This window comes from Myiozetetes cayanensis, unplaced genomic scaffold (assembly GCF_022539395.1).
Source record: "Myiozetetes cayanensis isolate MyiCay16 unplaced genomic scaffold, myiCay2020 scf5-8, whole genome shotgun sequence".
Classification (NCBI taxonomy): Eukaryota; Metazoa; Chordata; class Aves; order Passeriformes; family Tyrannidae; genus Myiozetetes; species Myiozetetes cayanensis.
The window spans coordinates 58,055,711-58,077,320 of NW_026087742.1; the positions used below are offsets into that span (position 1 = coordinate 58,055,711).

At 37.1% G+C, this 21,610-nt stretch overlaps 1 protein-coding gene across 3 annotated transcripts in view; it reads left to right on the forward strand.

Annotated features, from left to right (window-relative positions):
* The window catches only part of DGKH (diacylglycerol kinase eta), a 162,553-nt gene that overhangs the window by 129,042 nt on the left and 11,901 nt on the right, over positions 1-21,610 (forward strand). For 2 of the 3 annotated variants that reach the window (XM_050331892.1, XM_050331895.1), the window contains 12 exons: positions 914-1,031; positions 1,940-2,050; positions 2,205-2,301; positions 4,755-4,862; positions 6,642-6,755; positions 7,045-7,179; positions 8,270-8,436; positions 9,659-9,764; positions 10,921-11,013; positions 14,933-15,052; positions 15,424-15,532; positions 16,905-17,035. In XM_050331892.1, the coding sequence (XP_050187849.1) occupies positions 914-1,031; positions 1,940-2,050; positions 2,205-2,301; positions 4,755-4,862; positions 6,642-6,755; positions 7,045-7,179; positions 8,270-8,436; positions 9,659-9,764; positions 10,921-11,013; positions 14,933-15,052; positions 15,424-15,532; positions 16,905-17,035 (1,409 nt within the window). The remainder of the gene's footprint in view (positions 1-913; positions 1,032-1,939; positions 2,051-2,204; positions 2,302-4,754; positions 4,863-6,641; positions 6,756-7,044; positions 7,180-8,269; positions 8,437-9,658; positions 9,765-10,920; positions 11,014-14,932; positions 15,053-15,423; positions 15,533-16,904; positions 17,036-21,610) is intronic. The other variant, XM_050331894.1, reaches the window with a different exon arrangement.

The window sequence follows — 21,610 nt, forward strand, 5'->3', positions numbered from 1 at the left end:
AGTGATGGGGCATTCACAATTTGTCTGGGCAACCTGTTCCTTTGTCTCACCACCATCATCATAAAAATTTTCTTCCTTTTGTCCAGTCTCTGGACTCACTTCAGCAGGTTCATGTCCTTCTTATGTTGGGGGTCCCAGAGCTGGACACACCACTCCAGGCAGGGTAGCAAGAGAGTGGAGTAAAGAGGCAGAATCTCCTCCTTTGCCCTGTTGGCCACACTTTTTTTGATACAGTCCAGGATACAGTTGGCTTTCTGTTAACTTTATTAGTATAGTTGAAACATAATGGAACTGAGCTTACATTTTTTCTTTAGGCAAATTTAAGAGAAAGCTGTCAGAAAGCTTTTCTTTGTTTACGTGCATTATATGGTATTTTGTAGAATGACATTGATATTAGTCAAAGTAGGTGTGTCAAGTCTGTGATCTTTCCACAAATTAAGCTAAGTTAAGCTACGGCTCTACCAGTTGTAAAAATGGTAAGGATATTCCTTAGGAATATTTCCAAAGGATAGGACCAAAGAAAAATCATGGACAGTTAGGAGAAGATTAAACTAAATAAAAAGCTCTAGTACTCTTTTTGGATGTTAGGTCACCCATTTGGTTACTCTACCAGCTAGTGAGTGTTGGCCTGAAATCTTAAATTTTCTTTGTTTTTTTCTTTTTCAATGGTAGTACATGAAGAGTCAGCCACCACACCACAGCACAGTTGACTTTCTCCTTAAGGGAGCCAGAGACCTGAAAAGATAACCAACATAGATAAAAACTGAGATCGAATCACAATCATTCCCTGTACAGATTTCATGAATTTTGTTTCTCAGTATGTGGCTTATATGTTTGTCTGTTTATCAAATACAAATTGGTTTTTTATTATTTTCTTTCTGGTTTGTTTTGTTTTGTTTTGTTTTTTAATCAGGTTTGAGGGCTGGTCTAGCTGCTTCCATTGCAGGAAGTTCAATTATTAGCAAAATGTTGCTAGCAAACATCGATCCATTTGGTGCTACGCCGTTTATTGACCCGGATCCAGATTCCCTGTAAGAAATATTTTTTTTTTTCCCAAATGTACTGTTTTGCTTTACTTTGCTTTTCTTAAGGGCTTTCTTTTTTACATTTTTACAATTTCTTTTTTTATTATGTAGTTCTTGTTTGCTATCATTTGGCAGTAGACCTCAATGTCTGAAAACAAGTTGGATTATGCCATTTAGTTATGAGTAGTGCAAAATTGTTTTGCAGCAGCAGAAATAATAGGAGACATTTGCTCACTTACCCCTTGCTCACTGGGAGGAGGAGGACAGTAGTCTTTCAGAGCTGGGTTTTTCTGCCCAAACCGCCGGTCTGAACGCAAGCTCAGCCGCCAGCAAGATGTTGAAGCAGGTCTGGGCACTTCGTAGTGGAGAAAGAAGAGTGATCCCCTAAGGACTGGAGCAGTGAGGTGGAAACTTTGTGTCCTAAGCTGTCTCTGCTTCTCAGAAGTGGGTGTAGCATTGGCAGAGACTTACGGGTGGTACCTGGGTTTTGGGCTATGGCTCCCTTAAAACAAAGCCCTGCAATGCCAGCAGCATCAGCCAAACATCTAGCACCAGCAAGCCTAACTACAGCCTGGGTGCTCAGCATGGTGTGCTGTTGCTGTCCCAGAGCTGGGCCTGGGGAAGCTCTCTCATGGAATTGCACTGTTTTGGGTATAGTTGAGATAGTGCTGGATGGGGGTGCAGTACAGTTTTTCCTTTGCCCTACGGGCAGTAACTTGCAGTTGTGAAGGAGCTGTCATACAACCTGTCTCTTCAACTACTGGTGGGTTTCCTCAGGGAGATTCAGAGGAAAGATCTCTTAAAATCTCTTGGTTGATATTGTGTTCTGAGACCAACAACAGTCTTGGTCACAGGTGGCTGTGTGTCCAGGTTCTGTACAAATGTACACCTAATTATCTCTTTTCCTTTAACAGGGAGGGATATTCAGAAAAATGTGTCATGAACAACTACTTTGGAATTGGGTTAGATGCAAAAATTTCACTAGAATTTAATAACAAGCGAGAAGAGCACCCTGAAAAATGCAGGTAAAATAATTGTCAGTAACAGAGCCAAGATATTTCCATTCTTTTCTTTTCCTTCTCTCTTTATATGAATGTCTTAAATGTTTCTCTTCCTACAAATACAAGGCACAATAATGTGTATATTTCAATATGTGAATCTTGTTTTACTTGCTTACAGGAGTCGGACGAAAAACATGATGTGGTATGGAGTTCTTGGCACGAAAGAGCTACTGCAGAGAACTTACAAGAACTTAGAACAAAAAGTTCAACTTGAGGTAAATTTTATTTATGCACAGAATAAGTATTTTTGCTTCCACAGTGTGCAGTGAAGAATTTGGGCTTCTTTTTGAAACCTTTTAGCATTCTTGTATCAACTCAAGCTGACCTCAAAGGCACAGTATAAAGATGTGCTCTGTAAAAGTTCGTTCTCCAAGTACAGTGTTTGAGTAAAATGTCAGTACTTAAAGATCACAAAATAGCCAATATAATGTTTCTTGTAATTACCAGGTTAAAAAACCCCCAAAAATTGCTTAGGTAGGATATATTTCCTAATGTTCATTGCTTCAAAAGGAAGACCAGGTTTTAAGGGCAACAACAGAAATGACCATAAAATAAACAGAAGGAAAGAGACAAGGAGTCTTAATTCTTCAGGTTCATTTTAATATATCTGAAATTTTGATTACACATATAGGGAGAGCACACAAATAATCAAAAATTCCTGAAAAAAGAGAAGAGATTCTGAATTGTATCACAAGAAGCCCAACTACACCAGTAGAGATTTTCCCTAGTAGTCATGCAAAAGAAGCAAGATATTATCACAGCAACAGCAAATGCTGTGTCTAAACATAGCTAGCTATTTTTTGTCTTTTAGGCTCTAACATAAAAGCTAAATATTCCTCATGATACTTGGAACTTAAAGGAGATAATTACAAAATGCAGAAAAAGACTACAGGATGGGTACTGTTATTTTCACCCAAAGAGTATCTAAGCTGGATTTTGACAGAGAACATATAAAATTTCTTCTTTTATTTCATGCTAAGTACTTCATATGGAAGTTCTTGATATTTATATGAGGGTAAATTTTAAAGTTGAAAGAATAATTTTAGGTTACTGGAACTCTTTCTCACTCCTCTGAGATTTAGGAGGATTTTGTCTGGTAGCAACAGATTGCTGTTAGCTAAGGATTGAGTAATTATCAAGGAATTATGCAGTAGATAGCAAATATAATGAAAGAATGTTATGTATGCTTCAGACAGAATTCTAATTTAAGGGTCTTTTGAATCTGATTCAAATAAGATTCGATAATACATTCACTGCTGACTTTTCCATAATTATTTTTTAATATTTCTGGAATTAAGCCAGCAAGTAGAAATTTCATATTTAGTGTTGTCTTGCAAAATATCAGCCTTATTCAGGAGCTAGAGGCAGACCTCCACTATAAACCAAATGGTGGTGCAGCATCTATTAATATCACGCTATATTTTGGATACCATCACATCTTGATTAAAATGTTAAATTCTGTCTTGTTGCTGAGATTATATCATAAAAAGAGGGCACTATACACATTCTGGAAATAATTTTGCATATCGTTCTCCTCCTGATAAAGTTGATACATATTTGTCCTTATTTCCTGAAAATTTCTATTTCGTTTATATAATTTAAAAATCTTTCTGTGGGACTGGCAGGGACCTCTAACTTTGTGGTTCACAAAGTGACACCTGAGTCCAGCATTTACAGCCTTTTATTTCCAACTTACTTCAAATCCATGCCTGTGGCACTGCTGCAGGACTTCGCTTTTGAGTCTCTGTGGAGTAGCTTGAGATCATTGTGCTCACCTCTGCAGGCAGTTGTACTGCTCTGAGTCAAGAGTGATTTCACTGACATCTGTAAATTTACTCTTGGCTGCAAATAATATGAGATTGGCCTATGTCATGCCACGATCGTGTTGAGTAGGACTCGGCATTGCTTATGGGTTTTGGGAGATAAAGCAGTAAGAAAGGACTGAACAGTTGGATATAGGAGTGACCTCTTACCTGCAAAATCAACAACTCCCAGCCTCAGCCAGGGTAACAACTGCGGGGTCAGTCCTACATTTGTCTTTGCACTTTTGGGAGGAGGGTGAAGTTATTTTTACAGAAAGTCAACAATACATGCTAACACTGACAATTAACATTTGTGGCTATGCCAGAAATATTCTTGGGTATTTTTGACACACACACACCACCCCGAGCTTGATGGATTTACCTAAATAACAAGTCTGCTGCAATTTTGGGAATGCTGATATAGGATGCAAGACTAGTTACTGAATGGGTAAATGAATCTTTTTGTAATGTTTATGACGATCTTACTTGTGTGAACTCAGGGAGATTAGTTTTTTCACTGCAAAAAGATTTTTAATCCTTGGTAAACAAACCATGGTCAAAGTGCATGAGGAATTTCATAATAAGGAATGTGAAAATGGTTCTTTAAAGAGTCATGGAACACCATGGCTGTAGATACTACAGCATGTAGATCTACATGGTTTTCAACTCTGCAAAAATCAACGCTAAGACTAGGGAGAAGAGGTTTTTATTAGAGGTGCTTCACTGCCTGGAGGGAATAGTCTTGTGTCAGACCTATTAATGACTCTGTCCTCCCTTGTCAGCTCTGTTGAAGCTTCATGTGTTAAAAATGGTTGGTTACTTTTATCATATTATTTATAAACTGAATGAGCTTTTATCCATTACAGTGTGATGGACAGTACATCCCTCTTCCAAGCCTGCAGGGCATAGCTGTGCTAAACATTCCCAGCTATGCTGGTGGGACTAATTTCTGGGGTGGAACCAAAGAAGATGATGTAAGTAACAGTAAAAAGAAGTAAACTTCTGGGCAGCAATAAATATCATGACCTCCTCTTCTCAATTGATTTTAATAGTAGTAGCATATAGTTTGGATAACAGCTCTTATTTGGGGAGGCTGTTTCAGTTTAAACTGTATGTCTTGTTGATTTTTTTTTTAAGTGAAAATATATCCCATGATTTTTCACTGTCCATTCCAGCAGAAAAAAAAAAAAAAGGTTGGTTTTCAGTAGAGATATTATTGGTGGAGAGACACAGCAGAAGATTGGGTTGTGGTTTTTCTTTTTGCTAAAATAGTAGTGGTAGTCTTTTTGCTAAAATAGAAACACAAAATAAATGAAATTCTACAACTGCTTTTTCTTAACCCATGCAAGAACTAGCCCTGTAGGTGTCAGTTGCTGGATCAATAACTCTTCACACTTTTTACCTTGGAATAACAGAATCACCATCTTTGCTCTTGTCAAGATGTTCACATACTCGTGTGAAAAATTCCATGGAAACTGCAAAAAAATTCAGATGGAGAAACTTTTTGCATGAAAACACTCTAGAGCCAGTAAAAGCTTTCATGTTTTGACACTTTTGTACTCAAGATCCAATCTATCTGTGCAATCCTGGAATGTTCTGATGGGATGTGCCACCTGGATGTGGCACAAACTATGCTGTGCAGCCCTTTCCCTGAGATGCCCTTCTCAGCCTCCTGGCCAAAGCTCACTGAACTGGGATAAAGGCTCCCACTGGCTCGGTGGGCAGCAGGGACCAAACTTCCCTACCTTGTTCCCCATCCTCTCCCTCTCTGAGCTATTGCTGCAGACACTATCTGGATTACACAGTGCTGGATCTTATTCTTCACCTCCAGGAAATCTTCTGTCTGGAGGCAGGACCTAACTTTGAGCTTCTTTAAGGGATTTTCTCCAGTCTGGTCTCAGGTGTCTCTGACGCAGCTTACTCTCTGCCCAACGTGTCAACTGAGATAGTCCAAGTACTGCTGAGAGAGGTGATCTCTCTACCCACTAAACCCTTACTGGAGTGATTTCTCCTGCTGATTTTTCTCCCTCATTGCTCCCTATTGCATATCAAGATAAAATGGCCAGCTTCAAGTGACCTTAGTGTGGTATCACCTGCCAGACCCAGCTGAACTCCAGCCGAAGACTTGTCCTGTGGCTGAATTCCCCAGCAGGACACCAGGTGGCGGGACTTCCTGTGCTTTGTATGAGCTTGTGGAAATTCAGCACGTTTGCTGGATAGGAGGACATTTGTTCCATACAGAAACACTTCTAGTATTTACAGTGGATAATTACATACAGCAAAACCAAGATCCTTCAGTGTCAAAGCTGTATTAAACAAAGCAGAGTGTGGACTCAAATGCTGGTTTCCAGAAAATTCAAAATATAAACAGATAAGCACTTCTGAGAGTAAAAAGACATCATTGCTTTTCTTACTTTCAAGAACCTTTTAGATATTAAGTACATTAGCCAAGCAAAGATTTGAATTGGCCTCTCATCTTGCCTTGAAAAATGTTTCTTAATCTGCATGCTGAAACATGTCATCCTTCCTATATGAGGATATGACTTGGCGTTCAGATATTTGAAATGCTATTAGCATTGCTATTTTAGAATAATATTTGTCTTTGGTATCTTACTCCTATGACTTTAGACACAATATAGTTATTATGCAGTAAGTTAGAGCAGTTAAATGTTGAAAATGAATCTGTAAACGAATCTGTGTTTCAATGAGCATGCAATCTAAGCACTGGATTTACCATCAAAATTTCTTTGCAGATATTTGGGGCTCCATCGTTCGATGATAAAATCTTAGAAGTTGTTGCAGTATTTGGCAGTATGCAGATGGCAGTCTCAAGAGTCATCAAACTGCAGCACCACAGGATAGCTCAGGTCTGTTTCTTGCTTGCAAGCACACAACGTGGTTAGCAGCAGTTTGGGATACTGGCAGGTAGTGGTAGTCTGGATGACCACCACACTGTGCATTAATAAAGCACTGACATTGTTTTGTTTTTAATGGGTAACAAATTGTCTTCAATGATGAATGAAGTATTAAAGTTCTTCGTTCTTGAGACAGTTCTGGAGGGAAGCCACAGCTCCTAGTAATCAACACATTTCAGGTGGCCTGTCAGTTTGATTAGTATTCATTGCTCTGTAAAATAACGTGTCTGTTCTTTTCCAGTGTCGGTCAGTAAAGATCACCATACTTGGTGATGAAGGGGTTCCAGTGCAAGTCGATGGAGAGGCATGGATCCAGCCCCCGGGAGTTATTAAGATCGTACATAAAAACAGGGCTCAGATGCTCACACGAGACAGAGTATGTTGCAAAAAGAGATGCCACTGCTAACATTGGTGTCTGTAATAATTTGCTTCAGTTAACAAAACAGTGCTTACAAAAATATTTTGTAATTATTTATATAACTCATACAATTACTTACAGTTATATAATTTCTATAAGATGAACAGAGAATTATTCTTTTGTGTAAGTGGCAAAGCTTTGTTAACTTTTATTGGTTTTATTAGTGCTATTCCTGTATTCCTATTACTGCATAATAAGAATGGTCAACATTGTTCCCTGCCTGCCTGCCTTCCTGCCTTCATTCCTGCCTTCCTTCCTTCCTACCTGCCTTCCTTCCTGCCTTCCTCCCTCCCTCCCTCCCTGGAAGTTTTAGCACAGTTGCATAAATACAAAAGTTCTATAATGTCCATTCACCAGAATACCTTTCTGCACATTTCTCTCCTGTCTCTCTCTGTCCTACTAACCCTCCTTCTGTCCCATGACCCAGTCTCGGACAGAAGAGACACAGGCAGAACGTAGTGACAAAGCCACTGGAGAGTTCATACTTGTCTAGGATTATTGTGTGAAGGGTGTAACTGCCCCTCAGTTCTCTGTCCACTAACTGGATCTTGAATTTAGGTTGAAATTAATGGAATTTGAACTCTATTTTACTAAATTTGTTACTATTCCCCACTATTTTCTATGTTTGAATCCAGTATTCGTTTCAGATTTCAGTCTAGCTATCTGCACAAAATATGCTTGCATTGGAAAATCACAGAATCCTAGAATCATTTAGGTTGGAAAAGACCTCTAAGATCATTGAGTCCAACCATTATCACTGTCTTTGTGTTCTTATTGTTTTGGATGACACATTTTGAGGATAATGGGAAGGAGATAAAGAACTTTCAGAAGTGACTTATTCTCTCTACTAAGTTTTAAGAAATTAAATGTAAAATTATTATTTATACAGATAGTATTATTTATATAAAATTAAATCAGTTGTTTATTTAATTAATTTTAACTAAAAATGTTATATAATTTAAATATATACAAAGTGTAAAATAAAATGTTTTAATGAGTAAGAATACTCCAAGTGCTGTGAACTGAATGTATAATTCATTTTGATTAGGCCTTTGAAAACACCCTGAAGTCTTGGGAAGACAAACAAAAGTATGATTCCTGTAAACCTGTCATACGATCTCCCTTGTACCCTCAGCAAGCTGTTGAGTTGGCTACAGAAGAAGAAGTTGCACAGATCCAGCTGTGCTCACAAGCTGCAGAAGAACTTATTACCAGGTACAGTAAAATTAATAAGTTAATGCACAGACTTAAAAGTGTATATTTTTTCTGGGTTTTGATGAATGTTTTGTTGCCACTATATCAGTTATTTTATTCCAATTTTAAAATTTCTTTTTAAGGCTCAACTTCATTATATGTTCTTTTCTTATATATTTCTTTAATTTTATTTGTGTGTGCTTGTGTTGGATTTTTTTCTTGTGAAAAACAACTTTCTTAAGTTGCACTGGAAATGGAAAACTGGAAAGCTTCTTTACAGAGATTGAACCCTCTCATTTTATGCAAAAGCAAAAATATATTTATTAAAAAAAGACACTTTTAGAAGTCAACTTTAGAAGTCAGCAGGATGGGCACTTCAGTCATTTATCTGGTTTGAGATGATAGTGAGCTGATGGTATAAAACTGATCCCATAGCCTTGCATCTCAGGATGAAAGTAGCTCCTGAAAATAAGCAAGTAGTTTAATAAAGAAGACACTTCCATTTTCAAAAAAAAACCCATACTTTTTTTTAAAGAAATTAAAAAAAAAATCAGAACACTTTGTAAAGCTGGTATTCAGTTCATCATCATGATAAATCCTCTTTAGCATCAAAATCACTGGTAATATAAGAAAGGAATTGAAAAACTACATATTTTTATACTGCACTGGTGACTTAAGTAGACATAGAAGAATCATTAGTGTATCAATTACTTAAAGAGAAGTTTAACCAAGACAGCTTAAAAACTTTACTGTTCTAGATATGGTCCAGAGGTTGTAATTACAGCTGGGCCTCCCATAATCTCAAATGATTGCAACCAATTTTCATCTCACATCTGAAGAATATGCCTTATGAAATAGTTGTAATGGTTTTTAAGATAATTGCAAGTAAGTTGTTTTAATGTGCTAGAGTTTTCCTCTATAGTTATTTGAATTAATAGGTCAATGTTTTTTGGTACATTTTTTGCATAGCATTAGTATTCTAAGACATATAAATATGTCTCAGTGTTTTGTAGCAGCATAAATAATCTGTGTGATGGATATTTTTGATGGATTATATGAGGTGCTGTATTGTTTGAAGAGAATTGTTTGAATTGAATTGCATTTCAATTTTTGTTATAAAGGACTATATTTTAAAATGTTTTCTGAAACAAATTTTATATTTTCTCATCTGATAATGTTCTGTTCTTAAGAATTACTCTTTAAAGAAATTAAGAAATATTTTCCTTTTTTAATACTTTTGTAGGATCTGTGAAGCAGCAAAAATACATGGCCTCTTGGAGCAGGAGCTTGCTCATGCTGTTAATGCATGTTCACATGCATTAAATAAAGCCAACCCAAGGTTTCCAGAGGTAAAGGAAGAACAGAGACTTATGTATAAGTAAATAAGCTATCATATCTGGGTGCACAAGCTTGTAGCACAGTCGCTGTATTGTACTCCCTGTCCCCATATTAAAACAAGTTGGATGAGAAGGCAGAAGATGAAGTGTCTGTGTTCATCAGTGTCCTCCTCAGCTGACACTCTTATGTGAACATTGGACATTGGAAAAGGACATTAATGACACTTAAAATGCAGACCTTCTGGGTTTGATTGCAGGGGGGAGTGAATAGTCAAATGAGAGACAGGGAGTTTGGATTAGGGGCACAGTAAGGGTATGACTGTTGCCTTTTGGAAGCAGTCAAGAATTCGCTTCGTCAGCAGTGGTGGTCCACAGCCGAGGGTGCTCCTCCAGAAGGGATGCAGCAGTGAGGTGCATCCTCACTTTAATCAAGTGAGGTGGTGCAAACAGCAGAAACAATCGGCAAAGTAAGCTCACTTTGGGCTGCAGACAACTGCGTAGGCATGTCCCCAAACAGAGAGTGGTGGCATGACGAAGTTTGAACTAGTTCTGTTACTACATAAAGGTCAGTTTCTGTGGATGCTTTCAGAGAAATTTTCATGCTTAATTGCTATTGAAGTGCTATGCAGAGAATGCAAATGGGCTGAGGGGAAATGCATTTCCTGGTTCCTCTCTTCCCACTAGACAATCTAGGTGTTTTCAGGAATTCGACCCGGAAAAGATAATTCAGTAGAAACTATCTATATCTAAACTAAATTTACACATGATAAATATATCAGTTGCCCTTTGCTTCTTAAAGTATGGCTAGTAACTTACTTCTACTAAGGATAAGGTGAAAAATTGAGATCAGCAGTCATTGTTAAATGGGACCGACAACTTCTCTGCTGGCCTTTGTCATAGATAAAACTCACGGATTTGTCTCACAGGTGGCTGGTCATTTGATGATATTCAGGATTGTGTTAAGGTCATACTAAATGAAATTGAGCAAAGGATAGTAAATAGATGCTATATTTTTGGTTTCTGTTCTCAGTGCTGAAGAATTTGTCAGTTTAGAGCTAAATTGACGTATTTCTCCTAGGAGAAGGCACTTAAGATCTGTTCTGCAAGCCCAAAGTACTTAGTTTGACTTGCATCACTTCAAATAATGTTTATACTTCTTATTCCCCAGAGCCTTACCAGAAACACTGCCATGGAGATAGCTGTCAATGTGAAGGCCTTGCATAATGAAACAGAATCTCTGCTAGTTGGAAGAGTTCCTTTGGTAAGATCATAAGACACATGGTTTTATTCCTTCCTTCAGATTATCTGTGATTTTTTCTTTGCTGACTTTTTAAAATCGGTGCACAATTTATGACATGCTGCAAGAAGCTCTGTAAGATCGATAGGAGGATATTACACTGCATTTGTGGTTGGATTAGAATGGGTTACACATTCTTGTCCTAGGCTGGCATCCCTCTTGCCTCACTAGGTCATTGCTTGGACTCTTCTTTTTAATAGTCAGTGGAGAGAAGTAAGTGTCCCTTTTGAGATTCATTCACACTCAGCTATCTTGGAGGCTTATATTATTAAAAGATAAATCATCTTCTGGAGATAAAGCATTTAAGAGAACTTACAGGGTGTACTATTATGTGACCATCTTCAGAGTTTAAGGAGAACCTGGGGTGAGAGCTGTTAAGGCTCATGCATTCAACTTCCACAGATCTAGTCTGGGCAAGCAAAATATCACCCTTGTTCTAATACCTGTCAGAAGTTATTTTATAGTCTTTAACTGGTAATAACTGGAAAATTTCTGTATGTGACATTGTGAAGAGGTGAAAGATGTCAGGTTTTCTATGCTAGTCCAGTTTTACATTAAGAACATACTCATGAGGAACAGTTACATTTTCTTAGGTTCCGAAGCAGATTTATTACTAACTTACTGTTTATTTAAATGTTGTGATTAAAAATGGATATTAATAGGAATATTTTAATTTATCTGAGTTGCATATAAAATGACTGATGCAGGTTCACATACCTTTTCACACAAGTGGTAAATAATGAGAGTCTATTTTACAGTAACCAAAACTGAATATGGTCTAAAGACCATATGGTTTGAGTTCTAGAAATAGTCAAAAATTAGGTTCATATGTTTTATTTCAGAATGTTTTCAAAGGGAAAGTTTTCATTAGATATTTTGGTCCAAGAAACAGGAAAAATATCTGATGTTTTTTTCAAATTGCTATTACTAAGCCCCCGTATTTGAGATTTAATGGGGAATTAAAAGAAAGAACTTTTAAAAAAATTTAAAATAGTTTAGGAAGAGGAATTAGGAGAAAACAAAGTTGGAGATGTCATACCAGGAGTGGTGAAATTTATCAAGGTAGGCTGGAAATAATGTTATTATGGAAACCTTCCCCTTGAAACATTACCTTTTCTACAGCCAGTTGTGATCTCACTGTTGTTGAACTGGTCCCTTGTTCAGGCTCCAAAGTTTAATTTGATTCATTTTTCCATTTCTGAATTTTTACATGTTGTACTTCTGCTGCTCATTATGGTTCTGTGCAAATGTCTTCATGAGTCTACAACAAGCCCATTTTTTAATAAAAAGACTGTTTGGAAAATACTGAGATACTATTCCAGAGATGTGCATTACACTCATTTGATATCATACTTGTTTAGAATAGTTTTTCACAGCTACAGTAACAAGGCACCCTGGTTAACCTTATTGCCATGTATTTTATAAACGCTGAAGTTGCACGTATATTGGTCCCTCATTCTGTTAAAATGATGAAGTGTAAGGTGTTGCTTCACGCATCAGCTGCTCCCCTCATAACCTGTTCTCCAAATTATTTTTCTTATCTCACAAAGACAGACATTCTTTCTATGATATTCTCCTTTTCTTTTTTTTTTTTTTTTTTTTTGTGCCTCTTCAATTCTCTCTCACCCCTCTATTCTGTGATCAAAGCTCCTGACAGCAGTAAACTGGTGTCTTTATTGCATATACTGCTTGATGTCATGGTTTAACCCCAGTCAACAACTAAACTAGGACACTTGCTAAGGTGCTTCTTAGGATCACAGAATGGTTTGGATTGGAAAGGATCTTAAAGATCATCCACTTCCAGCTCCCTTGCCATGGGCAGGGATGCCTTCTACGAGACCAAGCTGCTCAAGATGGGACAATGATGCTGATTTGTGGAATCTCCCAGATGGTTATGGCTGGAATAAAGTTTGGAAAAAAATAAAAATACTATGTTTTTTCTTGATAGTTTCAAAGGCACTGTTTGCATTTTTGATTTTTAAAAAGCATTTCCAGTCTGGAGCAGAGCACAGATTTCAAATGCATTAAAGGAAAATGAATTCCCGTAATTAAGGATTTTTCATTTCAACTGAAAGAAATTATCTGAACTCACTTGAAGTAAAATATTTTCATATTAAAAAATTAAATTTGGAAGGAATTGAAAAAACTTTCACTGTTTCATTCATAGTGTTAATTTTTGTCTTGGAGAGAAGATTTTCCAAGATTTTGTAGGAGGAGAATGTAGAGTAAATTGCTGATTCTTCCCATACCAGAATTGCACTATTATTTTGAGTTTATTTCAGGAGAACCATCACATGAGTGGGTTTTTTGTCCCCAGGGAAAATGTTTTCCTTTGTGAATCAAGCAGTTAGATAAGTATTTGTTGAGAAAGACAGAATTCTTTGCTTCATTCATTTATAGAAAAATAGATTACTTGAATAATTTCTAAAAATGAAAACACAAGAAAAGTTGTAACTTCTTCATAGACAAATGGGTATTCAACTGTGTTCCAGATTAACTGAACTATTTGTTTTGAAAAAAAATGGTAAGGCAAAAGAAACATCAAAGTCTGTTTATGGACACTGAATTCTATGATCTTTAGAAGAGAAAATAACACAATAGCAAAAAGAGCTTATATTTTCAGTACTACTGTACTAGACAGCAAGCTCTTACGAAACGTGTTCTCTCTTTTGAAAGACAGTAACTGTGCAAACTACTGAAGCAAAGGAAAGAAGTTTTTGTTAGGTAGGATAAATTAATGAGGGCTTGCAATTTATCACCAAACCCCGGCAATGTCAAAAATCTTTTTCTGGCACTATAGATCAAAGATTCTCTTAGAACTCCATTTTAAAAATGCAGTCACTAGGAGGTAATGTAATTATATCCTTTCAAAAGGATATTCTGCACTGTTTTGGGACTTCTTTTACTTTAAAGAGAGAAATAGATGTTCAGATTGCTTTATTATTGATTCCAAGCAATTTGTTCTAGGATTCAATTCTTTACCTCAAAATGGTGTTTCAGCAAAAAACAGCTTTTCCAGGGGTCAGCTCAAAACAGCTTTTCTAGGGGTCAGCTGCCTGCCTTACCTCTTCCACACAGGTTCACTCACACAACAGCTGGAATTTTAAAGGAAACAGGTACCTCCATGGGGTTCTCAAAGTGTTGCTAGAGACAAATTGCCATAGGCCAGCAAATCCCAAGGTTTTTACATGGCCACCACTTTCTTTCACTCTTTGGTCTTCACTGATGTCCTTGATGTTTTTGTCTCCTGTCAGGGAGCTCTTTCCACCCTCACCAGCAGCAATGTCTATTGCTCCATGTCTCACCTATTTAGAAGGGATAGTGCAAGTAATGTATCAGTACTGGAAGACCTTTGGGCATGAAGCATTTTCAGCAAGATCCATTTCCTCTTACTTGACCATGAGAGAGCAATCTACCATCTGAAAACATTTCCAAAAAAAATAACTCTGGCTTACTACCGTCTACTCAACTTTTTTACGCCACTTTCCATACAAAGATTTTCCAGGTGCTTGCTCTTCTGATCAGGTTTTCTCTCCCTTGTGCTGGTAGTTTCCCTTTCTAGTGTGTCCTAGGTAGTGGTGTTACCAGATAACTCTGCTCTATAAAGAGTAAGGAATGCAGTGAATGATGACAGTGACTGCAGTCTGAAAATCTCGGCTGTCTCAGTCATCCCTTTGTGGTTGGGACCATGGAAAATGTAGTATCAAGGTGGTCTGGTGCATCTCCCAAGAAAAGTAATTTTGGAAGATTATTTGTTTTCACTGTTTGTTTTACACTCAACATGAAGTAGTCATCTGTTTGTGCGTGGTAACAACATACCTAGATGAAATGTTAAATCTCAATGAAACTAAAAATACTATTTTTCTGGGCTGTTTATAAATAGCAGTTAGAAGCTCCCCATGAAGAACTGTTGTCTGATGCTTTGCACAGTGTGGAAGTAGAGTTGAGAAAACTTGCTGAGATTCCTTGGCTTTATTATGTTTTTCAACCAAATGATGATGAGGTAAGTTTGATGAGTTATTCCTGATTTTAAGTGAACTAATTTTCTTTTGACAGGAAAGAATAAGTTAGAATGTTTCATTATCCAGAGAAGCAATTGCAGTAGTGATGCTGGATCATTCTGTCTGCTGTGAACAAGCTTCTAGGCTTAGGGGGTTTTTTTTGTGTGTGTTTTGTTCCCATTTGTGAATGTAAAGGTTTTGAATAGTTATTTAATAAATGAAACACATATAGAGTTAAATGCTAACATTATTCTTTACAGAAGTAAAATTGGGTCTTAGTTTTTGAGATTAACTATGAATTATCATTACAAGCATGTAATTTAACTGTTGTTTTCTGTTAATTAAAGGTAACCATGCCCATTATTTCATGCAGGATGCCCCTCTGGATTATGCTAAAAGAAACAACAGAAGTACAGTGTTTCGTATAGTGCCAAAGTTTAAAAAAGAAAAAGTTCAGAAGCATAAGACCAGCTCTCAGCCTGGTATGTGTTTTGAAATTACAAGAAAAATAGTAGAATTTGTGGAAAAATGTGATTTTGTGGGGGTTTCTTGGTAAGAGGCAACATTGTGTGTTCTACCTAAGATTAAAGTCAGAGTGAAAAGTAACTGAGCTACTTGGCATCTTCATTAGGATAAAGATTTCTCTCAGTGCATTTAGAAAGCATTCCGTAGGACTCAAATACTTCCAAGTGAACCAAAGAAGTACTGTGAAAATACTTAGATAGTTTTATCATGCAACAGGACCTGTGTCTTTGCTGGTGATTCTGTTTGATTAACTCATAGCCATACAAGCTATGGGTGAACACCCTATGAAGCTCCAGTTCAGGTTTTTCAGGTTAGTTCCAGAAGGTGTGCAATAGCTTTTATCACACCGTTTTAATTAACCAGATATTCTTAAATTTCAGATGGGTTATAAGTTCAGCAAATGACACAGATCAAACAAAAAACCATGATAGTCAATATTGATTTTATAATTAGAAGCTGAACAAACTCCACTCTCCTCTCTTCCCACTCTTATCCATGAATTTACTTCCTTAAGATTATGTCCAGGATCAGATGGTCCTAAAATAGTTTCTATGTCTTTATCTTTTTAATGAATTGATCATAATCTGCAAAGTCTTGCAGTTGTTGATCAAACTTTAGATTTCAGATTAGACTTAAGGTTTCACTTCATTATAAAGTGATGAGCATTGAATGAAGTTGCAAAATTATAGCAATAAGTAGCATAACTAATTTTTTAATAAATGTGGTCTTAATAGGACTAATGTGGGCAACTAACCTTAGAGATCAATGTTTTATAGAGAGCTTCTTAATGGCCTGTGTAACACAGTAGCTTAAAGAGTACTTTTATTAATTAAGAATACTAGAATCTGTTAATTAAAACTGGACTTGCTTGCTGCCATTGCTATATTTGAGGTATGGTTGCTGTTTTAATTTTACATGTTAATTAGTTTTTGAAGGCTTCTCCTTTCCCTGGATGGCTTCTAATAAATTAATGGCATAAAGCAGAACATCGTTAGATTTTGCGTCACTGATCCTAAGCTGGTTTAATGTGAATTTGTTGGGACATGAGGTTTTAAAAAAGGCTTTACTGAAGAAACTGGAGTAAAGCTGAAAGCATGGCTGCAAAGCAAAGAACCCCAACTTTGTTTAGATACTTTCTCATGTTAACTGCTAACCTCTAACCTGCATGTGAAAAGGAAACTGTAAGTTTTTGTGGAAATGACACCTCTAACCTTTCCCTTTGCTAGCACGGCAATTCTACTCTGTTTTCCACTCTCTTTGGCCTAACCTTTGCTTGTGATGCATTTGAGCATGTAGAAATTAAGGGGGTTTTGCTCTTAACTTTGGTAGTTCAAAAATGGGGCACAGATGAAGTTGCTGCTTGGCTGGATCTGCTCAGTTTGGGAGAGTACAAAGAAATCTTCATCAGCCATGACATCCGAGGCTCTGAGCTTTTACATCTGGAAAGGCGAGATCTTAAGGTATTTCCTTTGTGCTACTTTTCTGCTATTGACCATTTTCTTTGACAAAACACCACCAACTTTTCTTCTTTCCTTGCACTTGTCATTGCTTGTAGCTTCGCTTACACTGTGCAAATATGCAATAAACTAATACGCGCTGTCCTTGGGCCTGACTTTCTGAAGTGCTGACTTGAACTCACAGCCAAGAGTATCTGTGTTATCCGAAATTTCCTTTTTTTTTTTTTTTTTTTTTGTACTCTATGTAGAATGATAGCATTGCAGTTTATGTCAAAAGGCATTGGAGAAGGACATTTGATATCTTAGTGGCATCAGTGTAATATTATCTTCAAGAGTTCACTGTTTCCATTAAACATGATCAGTATGGATCAGTGGAAGGTGGTGATAACAATTTTCAGTCTATCTACTGCAAGGGCTGATCTGCTCCAGATCATGTATATAAATAATGTGTATATATATATTGGATATAGCTGGTGTGAGAGAGAGAAACTGCTCAATAAATTGCAACACTGGACTTATATGGTGTTGGTGTTTGTGTGTCAAAATAGATTTTCTCATCCCTGACTGACCTCTGCCTGATTTTTTCAATATAAAGAAGAGCACCTTTTTTTTTTTGACTCCGAAATCATAAAACTTTCTTTCTCTGAGGTCAGATTGATAAGTTTTGCTGGGAGAAATGTTACCCAACAGTCTGAGGCTGTTATTTGAGCTTGCTGGTCCTTTTCAAGAATGACTTAAGTGCATCCATTATATGTAATAGAGGCTATAACTTTGGGGATTCATTACATTACTTTTTCCGGGAACTCGGTAGTAATGAGTTCTTGGTAATGTGTTTTGCAACTGCTTTTAGCACATAAGAGAGGAAATAGGATATTGTATGAATTGCCAACATTTACATTTAGAGTGTGTGTCATTGCTCTAGCCACAGTGCAGGAGTCTGCAGGTAGAGACAATGTTTTCATGGAGATGTGCTACTTTATGTACAGTTTCTTGTATAACATGAAATCCTGGCATTATAAGGTAGTGCTTGCATTGTGTGATTGTTGCAGTAGAAGGCAGCTGCTGAAGATAGCTATATTTGAGATAATCTGTTTGGCTGTTGTGTATTATTTTACCCTTTGGTATTAGATCGCCTAATCTTCCTTTCTTTCAGGATAGTTCCTGACATGCAGGGACAATTTCAGGACAGTTCCTTGCTGCCAAAATTTAGAAACAGAAAACTGTCCAAGCACTCCACCACAATTGTCTAGTGATGCATTTTGCAAGTCACTGTTCTGTATAAGTGATGAACAAACTTAAAAATCAACTGGGAAACTCAGCATCACACCATGCATATGTTTGCATGTCCAACATATATTTGCAAGTCCAGCTTGTTGCAATAAATAGTGGTGGGTAAGAGCAGTGCTAAACTAGACGTGGCTTCTGGCCATGCCTTGTTTCTCATAGGTACCAATTTGACTGCTTGCCCAGAAGACTGGCAATTCAAGCAAGTAAAATATCTGCAGCAGGGTAATCATTGACCTGTCTTCCCTGTTGCTAAGACACATGCTGATTCGATTCAGGGTAAATAAAACCCCATCCCTAAGGTCTATGCCATGAAATACCTAAAAGCTTCTCTTAAAGGGCCTACAGAGAGCCTACAGAGCCTACTGTCCCCTCTATCTAGTGCTGCCTGGAGACACATAGGATAAGGAGTTGCTCTACACAAGTTGGCAAGAGTGTGTCCTGCGCTGACCAAAATCTTGCTCCAGAATCGCCCCATGTGCTTGTTAGCAGATGCTGAGAGCTTCCAGATACCTGCTGTTTAAAAGCTAAGCCAGGTTTTTGGTTAAGCATGTCTTTCACTCTATGTAACAACACTGAATTAAACTGCAGAGTTTAGCAGTGTGGGCTACATATGGGGCATGATCTCTTCAGGGAGCCAATTAAGGATGGCTCAGACAGCCTGCAGTTTTCGGCCAGTGGCCTGACTTGCTGTCAAGATATGTAATGTGGTACTATGGAAATCAGCAATATGTCACAAGCTGCCCTGTGAATCTTTCCTCCCTTTGGCTTTCGAGGTGGTGCAGATGAGTCTTCAGTGCTCTTGCAATCTATAGTCTGTCTACAGCCTCTCCTCCACTGCAAGGCTTGTGCTTGCTGACAAACTGAATGGGATCTCCATTGGCTCACAATCTCCTAAATCCTGTACAATAGATTTACGTCTATTACTTTTCACGTGTGCAACAAGAAACACTGTTACCTGTTTTAATTGAATCACCTATCTTTCTGTGGTCAAGAGCAGAGATAAAGATCATTATGGAAAAGGATTTGATTAAATTCTCTTCCTTTGCATCCATTGCTGAAATACATAGATACATTAACTGAAGAATTGGGCACCTCTTATTGTATTTCTGCATAGCTTTTGAATCCTATTCTCAGTTAGCTCTGTGTGGTAACTGGCAAATAGAGAACACCTCCAAGAGGAACGAGATACCTCCTTCCACCCAGTCCCTGCAGTAATACCCTTTCTTCAGCCTCCTATGCCTGATTTTATGTAAGGGAATCTTAGAATTTTATACCCATATGATTTTCTTTTGTTTGAGAAATGGCTGGGCAAGGAATTGTGAATTGTGCTGTAGAAACAGTAGAAAGAAAGCTTGGTGTGACCTTTTTTTTAAACCTTATTTTACAAGCAAACCCATTGAAAACTAGCCTCTGATTATTCTGAAATAAATAGTCATTCTTAGCATTGATAACCATGTTCCTATGCATGCGACTTAGTCATAATCAGAACTGCAACACATTTAGTAGGATGAGAGGCTGATGTCTTCTTAGAGCTCCATAGCAATATTGTTTCCTTGGAGGAAGGGTTTCCATGACATGTTACCTTGATGAGCATTGCCAGTCAAGCTAAAATCTGTGCTGAGGACTGAGGCACTTCCTGCCTGTGTTTCACAGCAACATGTTTTGGAAAAGTTCTTGCATGGAAAAGGTTTTGTAAGATTTATTAGCCTTCATGCATGCCAGATGGCTTTTTACACTGGGAGTGCAAGTAAGGTAGATTTCTCATTTGGAAGATGTTGATATTAAGGAGTGTTTATATAAATTGTTTGCTAGTATTACATTGGTGGTACATTTGGCCCAAAAAATGGCCTGGGAATGGCAGTGATAATGGAGAGCAGAAGTGGAGGTGATACTGTAGTTTTAAGGCCATAGCTAGAGAAAAAGAAAGGCTATTCAGAGTCTGGCTAGAGCCTTATCTTTAAAACCATATTTTACTCAAATTGAATTTTTGTTAATTACATATTAACAGGTTATGTAGAGGATGATGAAACTTGTGCATACATAGAAATGCAAAGATATTTGGGGATCTTTTTTTTTTGAATGATGCATGCTATGCTGATGTAACAGATCCTTTTAGTCTGAGGTGAAACAATTTCTGCAAACTTTCCTGCATGAGCAGTAAACTTGAGAATACTAGATAGCATGTAGTGTCAGGAATATATAAATTCTAGTTTCCACCAAATTAAAAACTATTACACAAGCATAAAAATTCTGAGTTGTTGGTTGGGTTTTTATTTCCCCTGGAAGTGTAGCAGAATTTATCAAAGGGCTCTCCAGAATTTGTGATGACGCTCTTGAGACTTGCTGTTCTGATATGCATTACAGCAACTTCAGCTGGAACAGAAATAAACCCAAAATCTCTTGCCTGTGAAACATGGGCATTGTCGAGGATGCTTTATAAGGCTGGTGGAAAAAGTGCCTGAGATTTCTGGGAATTTCATAATATGATTCTTTCCTCTGATCTTTGAAGTCCAGCAGCATGTCAGTATGTTGCTTATCCAACAGAAGTTCTGCTCATGACAAAATGTTTGTTCTGAAGATTTTGTAAGTTCTTAACCTTTAACTTGTATGGCTTGTTGTGGTTTGGAAAGTATCCTTATGGGTTTTTCCTACTAATTTTAGTAGTCGTGTGTATTTTTGATTCATTTCTTTGACATAGAAAATATTACACAAATTTGCAATTAAAAATATTGCTGTCATTTTGGGATTAATTTCATTACTACCTACATTAATTCTCTTAAAAATTAGCACTACATTTATAAGTGAGATGACTATTAGCAAAAATAAAATATGAATTGATGTGATGTGTAAAATTAGGAGTTTTTTTCAGATAGGTTTATGAACACCACTTGATTTGGGGACTTTTATGAACATATCTTGAACTCTTTAATGCTGACACCTTTGTGCCAAAGTGCTGTAAATGGTGATCACATATTTATAGTGCTGATAATTTTCAGCTGAAGAAACAACCAAGTATTTTTCATCTCTAATATAACCAGGATTCAGTCTTGACTCTGTGAAAATTAATCCATCTGTTTAATCTTGGCTGTGCCACCTTTACAGTAAAGTAATTAATTCGTGCCCATCTTACCACCCCTTTTTTCCTTTCTTCCAAAATTATTGCACGCTAATTTTAAATATAAAATATAATATAAATATGTAATATATGTAATATAAAATACAGATTTTCTGAGTTTTTTGTGACTGTAAGAAGGTAGGTACAGTCTTTGTGTAGAGTATATATAGAAAAAT